This window comes from Lagenorhynchus albirostris, chromosome 1, assembly GCF_949774975.1.
Source record: "Lagenorhynchus albirostris chromosome 1, mLagAlb1.1, whole genome shotgun sequence".
Taxonomy (NCBI): Eukaryota; Metazoa; Chordata; class Mammalia; order Artiodactyla; family Delphinidae; genus Lagenorhynchus; species Lagenorhynchus albirostris.
In genome coordinates, this window is record NC_083095.1 from 63404252 (window position 1) to 63427514 (window position 23263).

The 23263-nt window shown below is 37.7% G+C and overlaps 1 protein-coding gene across 3 annotated transcripts; it reads right to left on the reverse strand.

Annotated features, from left to right (window-relative positions):
• Positions 1-1584: 1584 nt before the first annotated feature.
• Positions 1585-23236, reverse strand: PSMA6 (proteasome 20S subunit alpha 6). 3 transcript variants are annotated; one of them, XM_060143508.1, is made up of 7 exons: positions 23072-23236; positions 9329-9423; positions 8784-8865; positions 7903-8058; positions 5229-5407; positions 3858-3952; positions 1585-1810 (listed from the first exon to the last, which is right to left on the reverse strand). In XM_060143508.1, the coding sequence occupies exons 1-7, from the start codon at positions 23145-23147 to the stop codon at positions 1753-1755; spliced, it is 741 nt and encodes a 246-aa protein (XP_059999491.1). In that variant the 5' UTR covers positions 23148-23236; the 3' UTR covers positions 1585-1752. The 3 variants fall into 3 exon arrangements, with proteins under 3 accessions (XP_059999491.1, XP_059999500.1, XP_059999510.1); XM_060143517.1 differs by having other exon boundaries at positions 23076-23190; XM_060143527.1 differs by lacking the exon at positions 23072-23236 and adding an exon at positions 22814-22960.
• Positions 23237-23263: the final 27 nt, after the last annotated feature.

Here is a 23263-nt window from a genome sequence, read left to right on the forward strand (position 1 = left end):
CACAAATCTGAAGGTTGGATTTGGGGCTAGTGAGGGAGCTGAGTACCTGGTTTGCTGTTCACATATGATCTAAATGGTACAAAGCTGTTTCTTCGTGTGGGTACCAAGAGAAAGAGAGCCACGTGTCTACCCACAGGGCTTCGCATTCACGAATGTCTCGACATATCCCTCTGAATGTCAGTATTCAACTGTGTATTTCTTACTAGGAGTTTATCAAAATTCCCTTTGGGTAAAGATATTTAAAATTTTAAGATATTTTTCTTAGCATTTGTATAAGATTTCCATGTTAACTGTTAGCGATCCCAGACTGTGTTAAAAACAGAATTAGAGCATTTAATGTTCGCATACTTAAATGAATCTCTTCTATTTCTTCCAGTTCTTTTAAGCATAAAATAACCAATTTAACATACTTACTCAAAACCCTTAATTCAGCTAGATTTTGCTTTATAATGTAAAAACTTATTTTCCTAACAAATGAGAAAATTTTCATTTTCTATCACTAGAAGATATTTTCTTATAGAAAAATCCAGTTATTTGCTAGTCTCTCACCACTTCATGCAGAGCCCCCTTTCAAAATGAGAGCAGCACCTTTATAGAGCCTAGTGGATTTGGATGGGTAAGCCCAGGGCAGCAGCCCCTGAATCGGAAGAACACTGCTTCCCTTTTAGGACACTTTACAACTCATGACTCAGCTCTGAAGAGGATGTGGTCGGTGAAGTTTCCTGCTTCTAGTGGTCCCAAGTTCACATGGCCTCCCCTTTTGCGGGCCTGGTGGCTGCAGAAACAAGGGCAGCAGACTCCAGGGACTGGTATTAAACCAGCAGCCATGCTCACCTGCATGAGGTAACACCAACAGCACCAGTCTCACCCAGTGCAAATGAAATGTATTGGCCTTAGACATTCCAAGATTTTTGGATCCTCTATAACTATTAGTGGCTGAGGTCACCAGGGAACTACTCTGGGAAGTTTAAAACCTTAACTTTACACATTAAAAAAAAAAGATTATTCAGAATACAGTTTGCTCTTCTTTTTCCCCTAATGTTGTTTATGGTGGTATCTCTACTTTACTATAGGCCAATTCCTTAAAGTCTGCTTTAAATAGTTAATCTCAAGGCAGCATAGAAAATATACATATTCTACAACTTTTCTAACCCTATTGTTTCCCAAAGGTAACTAACTACAATTTCTGCTCTTAAAAATATTCGTTCTTATTGAGTATAGATTAAATGTGTATCTCAACTACTGAAGATCAATAATGCTAATCATTTTACTATAGTTAAAAAACTCCAATGCAACTTGGAGTCCAGGTTCAGGAATGAATGAAGAATTGTAAAATAAAGGCCTTGCCTCACATGCCCACTTACTATAGTCAGAGCAAGTTTTGAAACCAGAGTTTTAGTTTGCAATTTATTATGCCATATAACTATAGTTTAAATTTCTGGCTAGTAAGTTCCTTAAGCCAAAGAAACTTGGATCGCTCAACAAAATGAATAAAGCTACAATGTGAAGATGGTGAAAATTTATTTGTCTGCATGTACCAAAGACTTAATAGTTAAAATTGGAGGTAAAAAAGACAGGATGCAATTATTTTCCAAAAGCACTGTTTTTATTTATACAGAGTCCTAACCACTTCAGTGGCAGGAGGAGTGGGAGAGGTTCCTTTTTCAATTCAGGGGCCCCCATAATGTTGGTCTGTTGTTACGAAACACACAGGCAAGTGGCGTCATGGATTTGGTAAACTAACTACAATGTTTAGTCTCTCTCTGCTAGAGCAACAAGGTGAGCATCAATCTCTGCTTCTGTAAGAATCCTGGAAGGCAAAGGGAAAAAAACCCCACAACTATTTACTTTTTGAAAACTTTTTATTATGCAAAATTCAAAAAACACACAAAAGTAGGATAGTAATGAACTCCTGTGTACCTATCACCCAATTTCAACAGTTATCAATTTATAGCTAATCTTTTAAAAATCAATACACCCACCACTCATCCCTTCAGATTATTTTGAAGGAATTCCCAGACATCATATCAACTTCATCTATACACACTAATGTTTACCTCTTTGATATCAGATCTAGAATTAGGTCTTTTGAAAGAAAAACCCTTTTGGTTGCAATTATGATAGCAAATATTTAAATTAAATATAAAACTAAACTATACATAAAGTATTCTATTTTAGCTCCTATGTCAAAATGCTTTTATACCTACTATAACTCAAGTTTATATCAGCCAAGAGACAAGAAGGCACCCCATGTTGAACATGTTATTTTCTAAATGATGTTTGCCCCAAAGAAATAAAAACTGCTTGGCAATCTTTAATGTGACCCATTACTGGTGAACTTTTTTTTTTTTTTTGCGGTACGCGGGCCTCTCACTGTTGTGGCCTCTCCCGTTGCGGAGCACAGGCTCCGGACGCGCAGGCTCAGCGGCCATGGCTCACGGACCCAGCCGCTACGCGGCACGTGGGATCCTCCCGGACCGGGGCACAAACCCGTGTCCCCTGCATTGGCAGGCGGACTCTCAACAACCGCGCCACCAGGGAAGCCCTACCGGTGAACTTTTAAAAGTGAAATTTGTCAAAGTGACATTTTTGAGTGCAAACTGGGGCAATGTAAGTAGTTTATACAGTTGTGTATACTTATGTTATACATTCTAGTTATTATTTAAGTATACTTACCATCACAGAATTTATAAATGATACAAGAGTTTTTCTGAAGACATACGATCTTTGGTTTCTTACTTATTTAACTTACTTATTTAAAGATTTTAAAGGTTATAGGAGGGTCTCAGAATAGAAAACAAGAACTATTTGTAGATCCTTTAGAGAGATTGCTCCTCCTGGAATTTTACTGCTTTAAGAAAAAAAAAAAAAAAGGCAACCTTTTTCTATGGGAGACAGAAGGGAATTCATTTCTGTTTTTTAAAAAAATTCTATAAATTTTTCTTAAATCTTTCATGTTTATATCACTTGCCTACAGGCAACAAAAAGAACAAATTAGAAAAGAAAAATGTACTAACATAACTCTTCAAGGTCTGGTTAAGCTTAGTTTACTACCTTTTTTTTTCCCACCCCTAACAATGACAATTGTGTCTTTATAACTGTGACCTAAGAGTAAATACACACCGTAGTCAACATGCGTTCCAGCAGGTTCCCTGAATCTGTGGATTTAACTGAAGCATTTTTTACTATTCATGAGAGTATCCAGGTTCATGGTAAAAGTCAATCACCACACAGGGTTGCTGGGAGGATTAAGTGAACTGATATATGTTAAGCACCCAGTATAGATTTGACTCATGGAAGCTGTGAAGTTGATTTGTGGAAGTTAGTCACTTAGTGAGTAAGAACAGACAAGGATCCAGCATCTGCAATTCAATTAGCTGTATGCAAAATTCAGGGGTTTCAAAGATATCCAAATAGGGTCTGAGGTACATCAGTATTTCATACTGCTCTTCAAAGCTCCACTTAAATAACCACTAAATAATAAAAGCTCCATCTGAAAACTACTAGTTTGGGAGCTGAATTTCTATTGGCCTTAAGCTAAAAAACACACACAAACACTTATGCTCAGTTTACTTCTCAGATAAAGGAGGTTATTTTACATCACCTCTGGTATTAGATATAAAATAAATGAAATGAGAAGAAAAGCAGTTTATGTCTGTCTTAAGGAGTCACCCAGTAAGTTTTAAAACAGATCTCTCAGGTGCTGGGAAAAAAAAAAAAAAAAACTAACTCTAGTTCAAAAAAATTCTTTCCTCAAGTTACAGGACAAATGAACCAACACACCTCCACCTTTCTAGACTAGAATTTATCACTTGGCAAACTTCTTTAAGTACCTGGCCGACAATAAAATAACTCACCTGAATTTAGGATTTTCAACTGTAACTACTCCAACTTCTATTTCTGAAGGTTTGAAATCAATTGATAGAACAGTAGACAGGCATGTAATTGCAGTCTGAAAAAAAGTATCAACATTAAAATAATATAGTATTTTTCGGAGATTCCAAGATTTTTCTCATTCCAAACTTACTCAAGTCATGAGTTAACCACAAGCTATTCATTTTTGCTCCATGTTTGAGGTGATGTAGTTCTACAGCCACACAGATTGCTTAATTCTAACATGTTGCCTGCCAATGACAAGAAACTTGTTTATACCAAGTCGAACTATAAACTAAAGGGCTCCAACAACAAAAATAGGGTGATTTACACAAAACAGTCTGTTTGCCTGGTGATCACTACATGCTAAGCAATGCTTATTAGCACTTGGAGTGAGATGGGGAGAGGATAAAGATGAATGATAGTCTTCTTTCAAGGAATTTACAGTAATAACAATTTAAGAATGTTTTAAGTGGCTTTGTACCCGATGTGATTAATTACTTATATAACTATGAATTGCAATTAAAAAAAAAGAAAAAACCTTTAAGAAACATTTGAACAGTGCCTCCCAGATGAGAACTAGCTTATTTCCTGTTAGTGTATGATAATACTGCCAACCAAACACAAAGGTATTAGATGGTAATTCTTCCTTTCTTGTTTATCAGAATCATGCTGTTAGTCTTTAGAATTGCTGTATCCCTGACCCTCCTTTCCATAATCCACTAAAATTCTGTTTTTAACTTCTTGGCAGTAAATAAGAAACTTCTTTAGTCTAAGGTTACTAAATATTTGTGTAAGGATTTTGTCTTGTCCTGTCAATTTAAAACTTCCCAATCATAATGAACAATCCCCTCAAGAACCCTGCATAAAAGAGCTCTACTTCTGTGTCCCAGATATAATTTCTCTGCCAAGTCATCCTGTGAGCATATTCTTTTACTGTGAAGATGTCTGCTTCCTTGAAAATTTGGTGTGTGGCTGCTTTTCCTTTAGGACCATAAGAGCAGCATTACTGACTCAACTTTTTCACTTCTGCTTCCAGTTAGCATAAGCCTAATTTGAATCACAACCATGCAGGTCTTTGGACTTGGTCTTGACTTCTATTCTTAGTTATAGTTTCCCATTTTATATGTGTTTTGTTGAAAGCAGTTTCAAATACATTATGAAATGAGATGGGGAATTAGGTGAATAAAAGCAGTCCTCACTGTTCCCATGTGACATCAATTTTACTATTAACCTGACAAATTTGGATATCATGACATAACCCAGGAATAGCCTATACAGATTGTCAATTCTGCAATGATCCTCATTATTCTATATAGCATAAAAAAAAGGTCAGTTCCTTTCGGCTAACTTACTTCCACTGTCTGTTCAAATGTCCAATCAAATTTCTTCTTCACTTTTTTTTCAAGGAAGCTGGTTGACTCGGTTTGTTTCACTCCTGCTGCAGTGGCTTTAAACCCACAGTAGTAACCTGCAGGATCACACTTGTACACCTGAGGGCCTTGTTCTTCATCTATACCAATTAAAATCATACCTAAACAGAAAGAAAGACCCTCATTAAATATCTTATGTCTTTATACAACAAGATTTCTTCTCTCTTGGTATTGCCACATGGCTGTTGTTAATCATTACTCTGGCCGTCTATTTTAAGTTTTTTTTTTTTTCCTGAGAACAGTTTTAATGGGTGACAGTAAATGCTCAATAAACGTGGAAATTAAATGATGTTACAGAAAAGGCAACTCATGAAAGCAAAGAAAATCAGGTTAGCCAATTCCACCATTCCTTTAAAAGTATTTTTTAAAGGATGTGTTTTGTTTTAAGAAAACTAATAAAACACAGGTTATCACCACAGATAAATAAGGTAACAAATTTCTATTATCCAAAAGGTTTTATCACGGATTTTTTAAAGGTTTTAATGATCACAAATGTAATTTACAATTTTCTAATCCTTGCTATTACCCAAAGCATGTTCCTTTGAACCCTAATCCCTCAAGACGTTAACTGGTCAAATAAATTTGGAAAATATACTTTTCACATACTTCTTTTAGAAAAAATAATATACAAAAGCATATTAAATGTTCTAAAATCTTCTGCTGTAGGCTGACCTACTTTAGCTCAGTAGTTCTTCAGTTTATTTGACCAAGAAATACTTTTTCTTGTATAATTATGTCATTATAATGACATACAATTAAAATAAACAGCCACCACCAAACTTCTTTCTACTCAGCAGAGTAGGTAACAAAGTATTTAAAGAATGGCTTAACCCCATTTGAACCTTTTTTATATAGTGTCTTCTTACAAGATTTGGTATTATTCAATAACTCTATTCACATTTATACATGTTTTATAGAGTCTAGTAATGAGGAATTTTGAAGCTTATTTTATTGATAAACACTATGACAGTGATCAGCTATCCATTTTATTCTAATGTTATGGTACCCTGTAATTTTCTTTACATTTTATACTTGAGCTGTGATACAAAGTACAAGGGCACCACCAAAGAGAGATCCACTTACTTCTCTGGGGGGGAAAAAAAGAAACACTTCTTTACTTCAGGGTCTTGCAAAATGAGCAGGTTTAACAGATAAGGAAATGAAGGGCAATCAAGGCAAAAGGAACATGCACAAAGGTACATGAAAGGTCAGGGCACACCCAAGGAATGACAAAAGATCCATGTATTACAGGAGCTTCAGGTGAAAGAGAAATGCAGAGCTTCAGGTCCAAGAGGCAACTTGGGAGTAAACTGTAAGGGGCCTTGCACATCGTATTAACAACAAAACAACAAAATTTGATTTTAGTATGATAACTCATGTAGGAATATGGAACAGACTAGAAAAGAGTAAGGAGGAAGAAAGGCAGTAAATTAGGTGGCAGAGGCAAAAGACAATGAAAAAGTGACAGAGGAGATGGAAGGGACATATTCTAAGGTAAAGCTTGATGACTAAACAGATGACCAGGGAAGGTGAGATGGGGGTAGAACAGAAGTTGAGGATGAGAGTAGGAAAAGAGCAACGATTTCAAGTTTGAAGTATCTGTGGGACATGAAGGAAGAGACTGGGCTAAAGCTAATGAGGGAGTGACTGGCATACAGGTAGTAAACGAAGCCATCAAAGTGGATGAGATCACCCAGAAGAACAAAGAGGAGAGAAGGACCAAGGAGAGAAACCCGATGAGCAACAACATTTAAGGGACCAGTAGAAGACGATAAGCTAAGGAAACTGAGAAGAGTATCATTGAAGAAATCAAGGGAGAATTTTTAAGTGACAGGTCAAAAATAGGGTCAGATGCTAAAGAAAAATCATTACACTGACTGCTTTAATTCTCATAAATGAATGACACAATGTCAGGAACAAACGTTGAATTTTTCAGGCTAATTTATTACATTAAATCTCAGATCAGTAAAGCTTATTCCTCTCCCAATAAAATTTTACTTGTTTTTTTTCTTTTTTTTTCTTTTTTTTGGCAGTACACGGGCCTCTCCCATTGCAGAGCACAGGCTCCAGACACGCAGGCTCAGCGGCCATGGGTCACAGGCCCAGCCGCTCCGCGGCATGTGGGATCTTCCCAGACCGGGGCATGAACCGGCGTCCCCCGCATCGGCAGGCAGACTCCCAACCACTGCGCCACCAGGGAAGCCCTACTTGTTTTTTAAAGAAGAAATTTATTCTAAATACATGAATCACAGGCATATATGTGTGAGCCTGATTCTTTAGGGTGGTCCAAAGAAACAACTACATTGTTAAGATGCCTAATTTAAGCATTTCCATCGAACCAGTAATCTAGAATTGCAGTAGAACCTCCATTACAAAAGCCTAATAGCATCTAAAGTTTAAAGGTAGTGCCTAAAATACTGTTGTGAAACCTATCCTTCCATCACTGATTTATTGTAAAGATTTCCTCACCTTTTATAACTTCCAAACCACATGTTCCAAACCCAAGTGTTACTGAAATAACTTTCTTTATGCATGTTTGCTAAAAAAAAAAAATCATAATTCATCAATTATTTGGGAGACTTCTTTGCATACTTACAACAACCAAGAGGCCTCATTTCAGCATTCTGTGTGTAAACCTGAGAAATATCAGCAATTCTTTTACACAGCATGTCCACAGGAATCTCGTAACCATACTTGTATTTCCAATTAGCTGCTTCATAGCGTGCCCTCTGTACCTGGGATCTGCTGTCAGCTTAGAGCATAAAAAACAAAGGTTTACTTCTTTAGAAGAATGAACCTCAATTCAGGTAATTTTTCCCAATATATACATATATCTCCATTATGACTTAAGGAAAACAGAAGTGGTCCACTATGGCTTTTCCTCCCACCAACGTATAATGAATGACTCAGCAATAAGTATGTGACAAAAAAGGAAAAAAGTTTAAAAAATGAAGTTCTATATCCAGCACTGCACTTTTATGCTGAGCCCTTCATCAGCTGTCAAAATAGTTTCTAAAAGTGTCTAATAACTCCCCAAAGACCAGGTTTTAAGGAAAGAAAATAATATTTCTCTCAATCTTTTTTTGGTGGGCTTGAGTTTTCCCTTGATTTCAGAAAATAAAAACCCAATGTTGTTTTTATAATCCTCACCTCCTTCTAACCAGTGTCACTATCACCAGGTTTGAGATATACTGACTTATGTCCCCTTAAATTACTAACCATATCTGAAATAAATCATCTATGAGAGGGGCTTCAGCTTAGTTTCCCTGACTGTAGCATAGAGGTCTAATTCTATTATACTTATGGTTTCAAAAAAGCTCACAATACTCTGAAGATATTGATACAAGCCTTGGAAGACTGCAAATCTACTCATATCACCTGAAAATCAGACACTAAAGGAAGCCTTTTAAAATTAATACAAAACTCAAAAATAATCTGAAGAAAATAAAAAATCTAAGTAGGTATTAAGTCAATCACCTGTCATTCCTGTCATCACGCAGCCGATGTTTTCGGTTATCTTGAATAAGTGAGTCACTGTGCTGGAATCCAATAATTTGTCCTAATGAACAAAATAAATCAAGATAATTTTAAAAATCACAGGTCTCTGTGTAGTGACAAAAAATATTATGGAATGATAACAATGAACTATATAATAAATGTCTTCTGCTCATTTTATAGTTAAAAGCAATAAAAAATGGGGGCAGGGGCACAACTCTGTTTTCCTTTTTCCGATGATATGTTTCCTGTGGGCAAGAAGTATAGCTCACCAAAGTGTGTTTTGAGGTCCCTGAAGACAAAAGACCTAGAAATCCCACTGTGCTTATTATAATCATACCACAAAGTTCAACTTGTCAATTCTGTCTACTCAGTTAAATTGTCAATTCTTCTTGGATGACAGACAGGAAAGCAGGGTCAAAGTAAAAACAATGTTAACATATATAATAATATACCCTTGTAAAAACTCATGAAACATTCTTGCATTATATTCTGCAACAATTGGCTATCTTGGCAGTACTACTTACAGGTACTTTCTTCTGTGTGACAATTACTGCACAGTCTTTCCCTCTGACAGCTACTGATGTAAGGCCACCCTGGTTAATAGCCTTAAAAGCATATTCTGGAAAATAGAACAGTTTTTTTTAAGAAGTGAAATAAATGATCATAGATTCATACAATGGAATAACAAATAGTTATTAAAAATAAAGAGCTTTATGAACTAACATGGAATGCTATCCAATACATGCAAAGTCAAAATAATAATGATAATAATAAATCGTAATTAAACCAACTCCACTTCTTTCCATTTTGATCATTTTCATCAAGTACAAATACCAAATTTCCAATAAACATTTAATTAAGTTTTATTATATCAAATCTTTATCAATTACGTTTTATCATTTAAAAAGTTTGTTTTGTAGCCATTATTTCTACCAAGTCTGGTTTCCCTGGGTCAAATTTAGGTGATCTAAATTTTCTCAAGATTTACTATTTCTGTTAACTTTTGGTCAATAAATAATTGACTGTATGCAGTTTTAACTGCTGTTAGATTACTTTGCCTCTTTTCCCCCCCTACCAAATTGAAATCTTCTGGATCATGTTATTTGCAATTTTCATGTTACCTACACTATAGGATTCTTTAGTTTATCTATAACAAACTTCAGCTTGTGCACTTCTCTAGCTGCTGTCAAATCATTCCCATGTTAAAACAGCTGAACTGAAGTGGTTTATAAAAACAAACTACTATGGTGGTTTAGCTGATAATGACTGCCTGTGGAGAGTAGAATTACAGATGAGACTATCCCTTTCTATGCTGTATATTTCTGTAATATTTAAACTTAATATAAACATGTATTTTGTAATTTGGAAAAGAGCAACAAAAACTAATATATGCTCACTGCAGAAAATATGAAGGATAATGTAAAAGAAAAAAATTACTCACTACTCCAATTGTTATCTACATTTGATGCATAATAGATGCTTTTACTCTGCGCGCCAGGTCTGAGGCCTGGTCTTATTTGGTTCAAAAAGCCACTGGTGATGAAGATCATCTGAGGAAGATACTACCTATGACACCAAAGAATTTCCTTTAATAGGAGCTGTGATAAAAATCCTTTGTCAAATATTTCTAAGTGGCCACATATTGAAGAGAACAAAAGAGTAAAAAGACTCTAGAAAAATCACCTCAAAGAAAATACTCAGATCTAACTTACATTTAACTAGCTAATTACAACAGCTTGTTTTTACCATCCCATTACACCACAAACAACTTCTAAAATATAATGTTTCATAATGCTTCTCAGTTCTGTTTCTCATATGGTCAATAAAGCCTCTACCAGATCAACCCTCCACAGGTAAACTATAAACTCTAGACAAAACTACCCAAAGACACCAGAAAGAGGCCAAAAGAGGCAGATTCCAAAGAGGGAGGCAACGCTTGAAGATGGCAATGGACTGGGGTGAACTCCCCATTTTCATGACTTAAGCTTGCATGCAGGTCCCAGTCAGGGGTAAACACCCACAGAAAACTCCATCCTTTTGGCCTGAAGAGCTAGGGAACAGCTTGGGGAAGTAACCACAGCTGCTGGAAAATAAGGAAGAGAAAGGAGCGAGCCAGAGAGGGAGAGCCCCAACTTCTACGTTGCCCAAATCTCTAGCTGATTCCATAACCACACACGCAAAAGACAGACTCCAAACAGCCTAGCTAGGATAAAAGAATTGAGATTTAAGCTGCCACCCAAATTAACCGCCTGCTAGAACAAATTAGCGCTCTTTGGAGGAATATAACAGAATCTAGTCTTCACAACCTAACATTCACAAATGCCCAGGATATAATCCAGAATTACTCAACATACCAAAAAAGAAACCAAACCAAACCAAACAAAACATAGTTAAACATGATCTACTTAGAAGAGACCAACCCTGAGATGACCCAGATGTTGTATTAGCAGGCAAAGTTATTAAAACTATGTTCAATGACATAATGAAAAATATTCAAGATGAAATAAGAAATCTCAGTAAATTACAAAAGAACCAAATAGAAATTACAAAACTGAAAAATACAATATCTGAAATTTAAAAATTCACCAAGTGAACTTAACTGCAGAATGGAGATACATGAAAATGAGTCCAACTATCCCTCTTTTTTTTTTTTTTTTTTTTTTTTTTGGCCATGCTGCATGGCATGCAGGATCTTAGTTCCCAGACCAGGAATTGAACCTGAGCCCCCTGCAGTGGAAGCACAGAGTCCTAACCACTGGACCACCAGGGAATTCCCTATCCAATTTTAAACAAGAGAAAACAGATTTAACAAGTCTGTGGGTCAACATCAAAAGGTATAATGTGTGTAACTGGAGTCCCATACGAACAGGAAAGCACGAGAACCGCCCCCCCACCAAAAAAAAATCTTTAGAAATAATGGCTAAAATGCTCCAAATTTGGCAAAAGACATAAAATTTCATACTGAAGAACCAGCAAACTCCAAGCAGGATAAATACAAAGAAAACCACACCTGTGCACTCATTATAGTCAAATTCCTGAAAACCAAAAGCAGAGAAAATTTTGAAAAACAGAGAAAAAGAACAAATTATACACAAGAGAACAATGATTTGAATTCCATGATTGCACCTGAAGACAGTGGAACATCCTTAACGTGTGGAAAGAAAAATCATCAATTCAGAATTCTATATCCAACAAAAACATCCTTCAAGAATGAAAGTAAAATAAAGATACTTTCAGACTTGCAACAAAAACACTAAAAGAAGTTCTTCAAGCTTTAGGAAAATGATACCAAAAGAAAACTCCAATCTTTAGAAATGAGGAACATCAAAAAATGGTAAATATCTGGATAAATATAAAAGAGTATTTTATTCTCTTTAATTCTTTAAAAATACCTAACAAGGGCCTCCCTGGTGGCGCAGTGGTTAAGAATCCACCTGCCAATGCAGGAGACACGGGTTCAAGCCCTGGTCGGGGAAGATCCCACATGCTGCGGAGCAACTAAGCCCGTGCACCACAACTACTGAGGCTGTGCTCTAGAGCCCACAAGCCACAACTACTGAGCCTGCATGCCACAACTACTGAAGCCCATGTGCCTAGAGCCCATGCTCTGCAACAAGAGAAACCACCGCAATGAGAAGCCCACACGCTGCAATGAAGAGTAGCCCCCACTTGCCCCAACTAGAGAAAAGCCCTTGCGCAGCAATGAAGACCCAACACAGCCAAAAATAAATAAATAAATAGATCTATTTAATTTATATATATATATAAATACTTAACAAAAGTTACATTTGTGGAGTTTATGAAATATGTACATGTATTACTTATAAAAAAGAAAGGGAGTAAATGGACTTTCAATGTTTCAAGGCTTGCACATTTTATGTGAAATGAGAAATATTAACTGGGAGAAGTTAAGCATGTATATTATATTCCTTAGAACAACACTAAAGGATGCTAAGAAGTAGCCAAAAGGCTAATAGATTAAAATGAAATTCTAAAAACTGTTCAAATAATTGAAAAGGAGGCAAGGGAGGAGGTACTGGGGAACAAATAAACAAACAAAACAAACAGAAATAAAATAGTAAATTTAAATCTAACCATGTCAACAACTACATTAAATGCTAATGGATGAGGGGACTTCCCTGGTGGTGCAGTGGTTAAGAATCTGCCTGCCAATGCAGGGGACACGGGTTCAAGCCCTGGTCCAGGAAGATCCCACATGCCGTGGAGCAACTAAGCCCGTGCGCCACAACTACTGAGCCCACATGCCACAACTACTGAAGCCCGTGCGCCTAGAGGCCATGCTCTGCAACAAGAAAAGCCACAATGAGAAGCCTGCACACCACAACAACGAATAGCCCCCACTCGCCCTAACTAGAGAAAGCTCACGCGCAGCAACAAAGACCCAATGCAGTCATAAATAAATAAATAAACAAATAAATGCTAATGGATGAAATACTCCAATTAAAAGAAACTGACAGATGTAGAGAACAAATGTACGGACACCAAGCGGGAAAAGTGGAGTGGGGGAGTGGTGGTGGTGGGATGAACTGGGAGATTGGGATTGACATACATACACTATTATGTATAAAATAGGTAACTAATAAGAACCTGCTGTGTAAAAAATAAATGAATACATAAAATTCAAATAAAAAAATTTTAAGATTAAAAAAGCAGGAACTGTCAGAATGGATAGAAAAGCAAGACTCAAATATATGCTGCCTACTGGAGACACACTTTAATAAATGGATGAAAAACGTATACCACGTAAAAGTAAACATCAGAAAGTTGGAGGGACTATATTAATATCAGATAAAGTAGACTTCAAGACAAAGAGTATTATCAGAAATAAAGAGGAACATTTCAAAATGATAGAAGAATCAATTCATAAGAAGACATAACACTCATAAATGTACACACACCTTTTAAGACTACTTCAAAATACATGAGAGGAAGATTGACCAAATTAAAAAAAGAAATGGACAATCACACCCAGTTAAAGATTTTAACACTGGCACTCAGCAACTGCTAGAAACAAACACCAAAAAAGTAGACATACATGATATGAACTACACCATCAACCACCCTGACCTAGGTGGTATCTGTACAATACTACTGGCAATAACTGAAAAATATACAGGCACATGGTATTAACAGTACATGGTACATTTACCAAGACAGACCATATGTTAGGCCATAAAACAAGTCTCAATTTTTAAAGTGCTGAAATCCCTATACTTAGGGAAAATTTTAAATTTGAAAATTTAAAACCACACTTCTAAATAATCCATGCATCAAAGAAGTAATCACCGGGACATTTTAAAATATTTTGAACTGAATGGTAATAAAAATGTATCAAAACTTGTAGGATGCAGCAAAAGTGTTCAGAAGGAATTTTACTGCTATGGTGGACAGATCCTAAGGTGGCCTCCCCTCCACAATACCTGCCTCCTGGTATTCACATCTCTGTGTAATCCCCTCCCCTGAGTGTGGGCAAGATCTCTTAACTTCCTTCTAACAAACTAAATATGGCAAAGGTGATGGGATGGCACTCTACTGATTACATTATATAGACTCCACCTTGCTAGCAGACTCACTCTTGAGATTCTTCCTGCTGGCTTGATAAGTAGCTATGGGGCAAGAACCACCAGTGGCCTCTGGTGAACAGCCAGAAGGTAGTTGGGGCCCTCAGTCCTACACTGCAAACCTAAGTTTCCACTTTAAGAAGCTAGAAAAGGGCAAAGTAAACCCAGATTAGAAGAAAAGAAATAATAAAGATCAGAAATCAATGAAATAGACAAAAAAGAGAACATGAGCAAAGTCAAAAATTGATTCTTTGAACAAAAAACAATAAACCAACGGGACTTCCCTGGCAGTCCAGTGGTTAAGACTCTGCACTCCCAATGCAGGGGGCATGGGTTCAATCCCTGGTCAGGGAACTAAGATCTCAAGTACCACAAGGTGCGGCCAAACCAAAAACCAAAAAAACCAACAAAATTATAAGCCTTTTGGTATGTTGAAAAACGGTCCCCAAATGATATCCACGTCCTAATCCCTGGAACCTGCAAATACTACCATATATAGCCAAGAAAAAAAAAAAAAGAGAGAGAGAGAGAGAAATCTTTGCACATGTGATTAAGTTAATCTTGAGATGGGGAGATTATCCTGGTGGGCCCTAAATGCATTCCTATTAAGAGACAGAGGGAAACTTTATACACACAGAGGAGAAGGTGCTATGAAGAGGGAGCAGACAGATTTGAAAATGCTGGTCTTGAAGATCAGAGTGATGCAGCCACAAGCCAAGAAATGCTGGCAGCCTCTTGAAGTGGACGAGACAAGGAACGCATTCTTCCCTAGAGCCTCCAGAGAAAGCATGGCCCTGCTCGACAGCTAGATGTTGGTCTGGTGATACAGATTTCAGACTTCGGGCCTCCAGAACTGTGAGAGAATAAATTCTGTTGTGTTAAGCCTCCAAGTTTGTGGTGATTTGTTACAGCAGCCACAGGAAACTCATACAAACCTCTAGCCAGACTAAGAAAATAAGAGAATACAAATGACCAGTTACCAGGAATAAAAGAAGAGTTATCACTACATATTATAGAGATAAAGAAACATTAGGGACAATCACTTCTATACAGATATATATCTGGGTTACCATCCTTGATCTCACCTGATTTCAGTTCCACATTTTCAACTCCTTGCTGTGTTATTACCTGATTGTTCGGAACACAATTCTGGCCTAAAAAGTATTCCATCTATGGTTATACAGGGCTATTAGTTTGCAATTTTTACCATCTCTCCTCTTACACTGTACTTTTTGCTTAGAGACCTTGACCCTTCCCACACCCATGTCTGCTGCTTCAGGTCCTCTCTGGACTGCCCTATCACTCTTACTTCCTTCCACCTAGCCAATGCCTGCCCTTCCCCTCAAGCCTCTTCCATTTCCCATGGACACTTTCTCTGATTGTCCTAGAAGGGACTCTTCAACCCTTTCTCTGAATTCCCATAGTATTTCCTATCTCACCAGTAATTTTAGCATTTTCAAATGTGTATTTCCCCCTCCACCACCAAAATGGATAGTCAAAGAAAGCAGGAACCAAGGAATTTTAAAATTACACTTGCAACCAGTAGACACTAAGTCAAAGGTTGGCCATGGACCCAATCCAGCTTACTCAAACTGGTTTAGAATACACAGTTTTCTAGAAAGATTTTAATTAACTAAAAGTCTGATAAAATAAAATCAGGGTTTAGTTTTTCTTAGGAAAAAAAAATTCTGGTATCTTTTGACCCTCATTCCCACATAGCAACTGTCCTGCAGAGGAAAAATCATCTAGGGTTGGCATGTGTTTTGCAGTTTTTCACAGTTCCCATCACTCCTCCTCCTATCTCACCAGCCGGTTTCACTCATGTGCATTACTTATCCGGTCTGCTTAAATAATGCAAAAGATAAAAGGCCACAAAAGAAAGAGCTACAGCCCTCACCATACAATAAAATTTTGTCCCACAAAAAAAAATTTTTTTTACACATAGAAAATGTTTCTCAATAGACAATGTGCCTATGAATTAGCCAGTATTCATTAAAGGAGTAGAAAATGTTTCTCAATAGACAATGTGCCTATGAATTAGCCAGGATTCATTAAAGGAGTCCTAGTCCTCTCTCCCTCTCTGTATAGAGTAGTGCTGTCCAGCAGAACTTTCTGTGATGATGGCAGTGTTCTACATTTGCACTGTCCAATATAATAGCCATTAGCCACATGTGGCTACTGAGCACTTGAAATATGGCTAGTGCAATGAAGGAACTGAATTTTAAATTTAATTTAAAGTTCTTAGTTAAGAATATCATTCCTGGGACTTCCCTGGTGGCGCAGTGGTTAATCCACCTGCCAATGCAGGGGACACAGGTTCGGGCCCTGGTCCGGGAAGATCACACGTGCCGCGGAGCAACTAAGCCCGTGTGCCACAACTGCTGAGCCTACATTCTGGAGCCCGTGAGCCACAACTACTGAGCCTGCGTGCTGCAACTACCGAGGCCCATGTGGCCAAGAGCCTGTGCTCCGCAACAAGAGAAGCCACCGCACTGAGTAGCCCGTGCACTGCAACGAAGACCCAACACAGCCAAATCAATCAATCAATCAATCAATCAATCCTGCTCTTCATCTCCTACTTTCCAGTCTCCTTCACTGCTTCCATCTCTTCAGCTGACTCCTTAAATACTGGTATCCCCCAGAATTCTATCATTTCTCCCTATCACTAGATGATTTTATCCTATATAATCACCACTAACTATGTCATCTTTAGCTCTGAACCCACATTTGCAAATGCCTATTTCTCCCACAGGCATGGCTGAAATTAAACTCCTCTTCTCTATAAACCTCCTTCTTTTTTTATAGTCCTTATCTCAAATTACTAACCACTCAAGTTTTCAAGCTGGGTACCATTTCTGACTCTTCACTTCTGTCTCATCAGAGAAATGTCCACTCGTATCTAGGATTTGCTTTAAAACAGTCCAGCAGAGATGGGAAAAGTATATGGGAAAACAAGATTGATAAAATGCTGACAACCGCTGAAGTGGGATTATGGATACATGTGGGTCATTTTATTATTCTACCTACTTTGGTTTGAAATTTTCCATAATAAAATTTTTAAAAATAAAACTCAAGGGATTCCCTGGTGGTGCAGTGGTTGAGAGTCCGCCTGCCAATGCAGGGGACACAGGTTCGTGCCCCGGTCCGGGAAGATCCCACATGCCGCAGAGTGGCTGGGCCCGTGAGCCATGGCCACTGAGCCTGCGCGTCCGGAGCCTGTGCTCCGCAACTGGAGAGGCCACAACAGTGAGAGGCCCGTGTGCCGCAAAAAAAATAAAAAAATAAAACTCAAGAATCTCCCCTTCTCCAGCCTTTCTCTCTCAATACCTTAGTTCACTCATTAGGGCTTATATGGATTACTGAACAAGCCTCTCCAAAGTGGTCTTCCTGTCATCTGTCCCTTTCTACTCTAGTTCTACACTCAACTCTTCTATTTTACTTAATAATTTTGTCGTTCTTAAAGATTTCTGCCGGCTATGTCCAAAACCTATGGGACAAAGTCCAAACTCTAGAATGGCATCCAAATCTCTTCAAAATTTTGCTACAATCTACTCTTCCAGTTATCACTGTCTGCTCCAACCACACTGACTGACCAATACACTGGTCTCACTGAATATCCTTATCTAATCTCCATGTAGATCAATTTATATTCTCTGAGGAAACTTTCCTGGCTCTCCCTGTGAGTGTCACTTCCAAAAGTACCCTTTTTTGCACAGATATTTTAGTACTTACCATGGTGCACTGCACTGTAATTTTCAATAAAATTTTGTGTAAATGAATCCCCATTATAACACTACCACCAGCATAAAATAAATAAGCTACAAAAACACATATTGTACAGCACAGGGAATATAGCCAATATTTTATAATAACTATAAATGGGGTATAACCATTAAAAATTGTGAATTACCATGCTGTACACCTGAAACTTATATGATATTGTTCGCCAACTATACCTCAATTTAAAAAAATTTTTAATTAAAACAATTTTAATTTAAATAATACCACCATAAAATATGTATGTTACAATAATTTCCACAAAAATGGAAACTGCCAAGTAAAGAATCTAGAGACAATAACTAAAAGGTATCTTCTAAAGAAACACTGGGAGAGTAAAAAGTAATGTCACAGTTTATAGCAGAGGTGAGCACGAAGCCCAATGAAGAGAAAATAGTTCATAGGCAGCATTTAAAAGGCATGTTTAGTTTTTAAAAGTCAGAATTCACATGTCAGAAATAATAATTAAACACTTTATCTCCATTACTAAAGATTTGTGTTTTTGGATAAAATTTCAGAAACTTACAAAACTAGCAAGCACTGTTATGTTAATCTCAGTAATCTGTTATTGAATGTCCAAGATTATGCAGGAATATGACAGCCCATTTCTCATTTTTTAAATGGGAAAAACTATAATGAATTTATTATTTTAAATGGGAAAGATTATAATGGATTTAAGTTACATATTAAATTTCTTAATTAGTAACTTAAATACATAGTATATTACCTATTATACATGTATTAGATTGAACCACACGAAAGAGCTATTTTTATAGGTAAAAACCAGTCAAACACCAGCAGTTTCACAAGGTTCAACCTAACAACAAACAGGTTAGAATGAAAACTGCTTCCTTGATTACAAATAAAATGGTTAGTAAACAGTTGTTTGTATATAGAGACCTCTTTTCCACAGTAATCTCTTACACACTCTGCTTCCTCCTCTACAATCTTCCTCAACACTTTCCCAACTTTTCCAGGACTCCGTATAACACTAGGAAAAAACAGGGGCTAAATAAAAGGTACTGTGACAAAATGTTCAGGACAAGCACACAATGCCCGACAATGGCTCACAGTATGAGCTGCTCAGTGTGATGTTAGCGACAACAGCGATGCACATCCCATTTATGGACGCTCATTTCGAAGCATCTACAGGTGATTCTGAAATTCTGCCAATTATAGGAACGTAACTCAGGATTTATCCCATCCATAATTTTGTCTAAAATGCTGAACTGAGATGGAAACTAAATTTTTGGTGCTCAGCATGATGCAGGGTATACGGAAATAGAAATGTTGTACACATGAAACTTAATGTTATAAGCCAATATTACCCCAATAAAACACAAATCTAAAATTAAAAAAAAAAGAGAGAGAATGCAGCCCTAATGACACCTTAATTTTCAGCCTATGTGACCCTAAGCCTACCAGACTTCTAACTTACAACACTGGGAAAAAAATAGACGTTTAAAAACAAACAAAAACCTGTACTGAATTTTGGAAAATATGAGTTTTTCCCATATAAACATGGGCTGGAAAAATAATGTATGGTCCATACATTCTTCAAAGTTTGGTTATCAAAAAAATAAGAGATATTCTACCGGGGAAAGGCAGGTATTCTGCAGGATACGTCTACATTCAATTTGAATGCTGTATGACTAGAAACTTTTTGCTAAGATTTTTTGAAACTGCCATTCTGTCTTTCCCTAACCTTGTAACTTAAGCAGGAAGTGTGTCTCATTTCACAGTGTCTCCAAATATTACACTCCTTAAAATGGTGATGTTCAAGCAGATGGGGTCATTAGAAATCTTGGCGTTTGTGTGTGTGTCGGGGGAGGAGGATATGAGGTTGAAACAGCAGTGTTTGATCCCATTATTTTTGTGTAGTTTTAATATGTATGTATTTATGAATATATATACACGTATGTATACATATACACATTTAATTTCAAATCAGATTCAAGAGGCCATGAGAAGTCTGGGTTGAGAAACACTACTTTAAAACAAGAATTTTTTTTTAACAGCAAAAGAAGCAAACAGTAAGTACTCCTCAATCCACTTATTTGTGAAACTCCTGATTCCATTTTTATCAGCCACTTGTTTCTTCCTGACAGTATCCCTCACAGAAACATTTTACTGAGCACTTACTATGTGACAGACACAGTACTTTACATCTATTAGCTCATTAAATCCTTAGAGACCTATAAGGTAAGTGGAATTATTATCTCTATTTTACATATGTATAAAGTTTTCCTAGTTGGTGTGGAGCAAGGACTCCCCAGGAATCCTGGCTTCAGTACACAGTACCACTTCCAGATTAGAAAACTGTCCTCTCCAGTCTGTCTCTACCAGACCATTTCTTTCCTTTCCTTATCAGCATGCTCCCTTCTTAGAAGCAACCAAGCAGTGCTCACTTTCATCTGGGAGGCAATTCAAGTGACTGCTCCTACCTCCCTTGCCAGGCATATCCAGCAAAAGACCTGCAAGCAGAAGAGAGGCCTGAAAGTAGTCAGGCTTATGGGCCTTCGTTTCCCCACTGATAAGTGCTCTGTATATAGCGCCACAGTTTTTCTACACACACACACACACACACACACACACACACACACACACACACACACCTACCCCTAGAATACATTCACTGAGAGAAAATTTTCAAGGCACAGGTAACCATCAAAAATCTTTCTCTCTACTCCTTGGGAACAAACACTGCCAACAGTTCGTTTATGATTATAGTTAGCATTGTAACTTTAAATTTATACCTCTATTTTTTAAAATTTATCAACGTTAGACTACATTTATCTTTTGAACTCCAACTACGGAAGATGAGGAGCATACTCGCCTTTCCATTCCCTTGTCATCTCTCCATTTTTCTTATATTATTTTTCCACTGTTATGGTTAACAATTTGCACTTTATAATTCTTATACGTTTTGTCTTTGGCAGATTCTAAAGTTTATAAACTAATAAACAGTACTTACAACATTATGACAATGTACATATATTTCACTAGAGAATCAAGCATGGATGGACAATGAAAGAAGAAAATAGAGCTACTAATTTAATAGACCAAAAATAAAATAAGCCAAAGAATCAAACAAAAAATAACATTTACTGAGGACTTAATACTGTGCTAAGCACTCTACATGTATCATTTTATTTAATCCTCAAAACAACCATATAAGGAAGGAATTATTAGGCCAACTTTGCAAACAGAAACTAAGGCTAAAGTTATATCACTTGCCCTGGTGAGCTAGTATGGAGGAGAGCAGGAATTTGAATCCAGGTATGGCTCCAGGGCCTGAACTCTTCACCACCACACTGCTTGCTCCTACTAACTATTCTTTCACTTTCCTTTTCCTAGCAATGTCTAATTAGTGCCCTGCATAGCAGAGGGAGTGTGTTATACAACAAGACAGAGCTTAAAATTATTCTGTCTAGATATTTAACTTGTTTTGAACTACATGTTCTATTCTGAATCTTTTAAAACCATTAAAATGACACTATATTCAGCCTCTCTACTCACCAAATCTGGGAAGCGTTAAAGCCTACGCTTTACGGCTAGATTTCACAATATAGTATACAAAAGCAAAGTGTAGGTCTAAGTGACTTTTCCTGTTTGCATATTAAAAACCATGAAATAGAACATTCAAAGCACAGTCTAACATAGAAAAAAATCTTTAAAACTCAGGAATGAAACTTTAAAAATGAAACTTCCTTGAAGATACAGTTATCATCTCTGTTCTATCTTAGGTCATATTTTTCAATTGGGGATGAGTTAAGGGGTTACTGAATTAACCAATATGATGTTGTTTCTTGCTACGTTATATCCAGTATAGAGCCATATAGTAGACTACTTTCATTCCAAGTTATCTTTATTTCTAAAATTTACAGGTGAAGAGAACCTCATTTATAGGCCAACTCTCTCCTTATGATTTCCAAGCACAGACGATTTTATCACTGTCCTCGCCAAGGCACTGAGGTACTAAATTCACTCAAAAATGAAACCATCACCGGCCAGTTGTAAATCAGGTTCTCCTGATACTGAATTCTCCAGGGCAAGGGGTTAAGGGTCCGGGGTTATAATCATTACCTAAACCCTGACCCCTTTTCGATCCAACAAAATATATTACTATACTGAATAACTGTAACTACTTTAGGGTTTATTCCCGTTGAAGCTGTTCAGGAAACAGCTAGTTCACCATACATCATCTACAATTCAGAACCAGCTTTTAAACTATAGTAGCATTCAAACAGATGTGGGTCAAGAGAAGTGCTAGTTTCAAGAGCAGCTCTAGAACTGACAGCCACTCATTCTGTCCACCAGTTTTTCGAAGATGTCCTGAACTCTGTAGGTAGTTGTAATTTGGCGCTTTTTATTTTTCTTTTTATCCGTTTGTTTACGTATCTGTCACTCCCTTTAAGCTGTGAGTTTCAGTATAGGTGAGGGTGTGACATCTTTGCATCCCCCAGGACCAGCACAGCGTCTGGCACACAGAAGGCTCTGAATGCCTACCCGGAGTTAACCACAGGACCAGGAAGTCCATGCTGCAAACAAAGGAAAACGGAGGGGCGACGTTTTAATTGGAAGGTCAAGGAACCAATTACCCATCAGAGGATTACAGACGTTGGGCCCACTCACGTCAAACAGCCCTACCTTCCTCAACGCTTTACAGTGTCCAGGCAGTGCGGCCGCTTGCCCTGGAGAGCCCGAGGCCTTCAGCCTTCGCGCTCCCATCTCTGCCTGCAGATATCGGTGGGAACATCACGGGACTCGACCTGGCCTCGGCCCTCCTCCCGTCCCAGCTCCGGCCATGCTTCAGCCCGGGACTAAACTCCGGCCGCGGCTTCCTGCTCTAGGCCGTACCATGACAGAGCAATTCGAGTGGGCCAAAGGCAAACCCGGTTCACTCACCTACTTGGTAGAGCCGGCCCTCGGGGGAAAAAATGGTAATGTGGCGGTCAAAACCAGCGCTGGAGCCACGGGACATGGTGCACCACTACTCCAAGCACAACCCTGGGGCCCCGTAGCTCCCGCACCAGGTGTACAAGCCCCTCCGGAAGTTGCAGCGACTGCTTCCGGGGCACTGGCGGGCTTCATCCGTTC

What these genes read in the sequence shown, in the direction of transcription:
- PSMA6 (XM_060143508.1), bottom strand. Translation starts at nt 23,147, where the DNA reads ATGTCCCGTGGCTCCAGCGCTGGTTTTGACCGCCACATTACCATTTTT. An exon ending in GGGCCGGCTCTACCAAGTAG is followed by an intron (nt 9,424 to 23,071) that starts GTGAGTGAACCG and finishes TCTATTTTCCAG; the next exon opens with AATATGCTTTTAAGGCTATT. An exon ending in CATTTGAACAGACAGTGGAA is followed by an intron (nt 3,953 to 5,228) that starts GTAAGTTAGCCG and finishes ACTTTTTTTCAG; the next exon opens with ACTGCAATTACATGCCTGTC.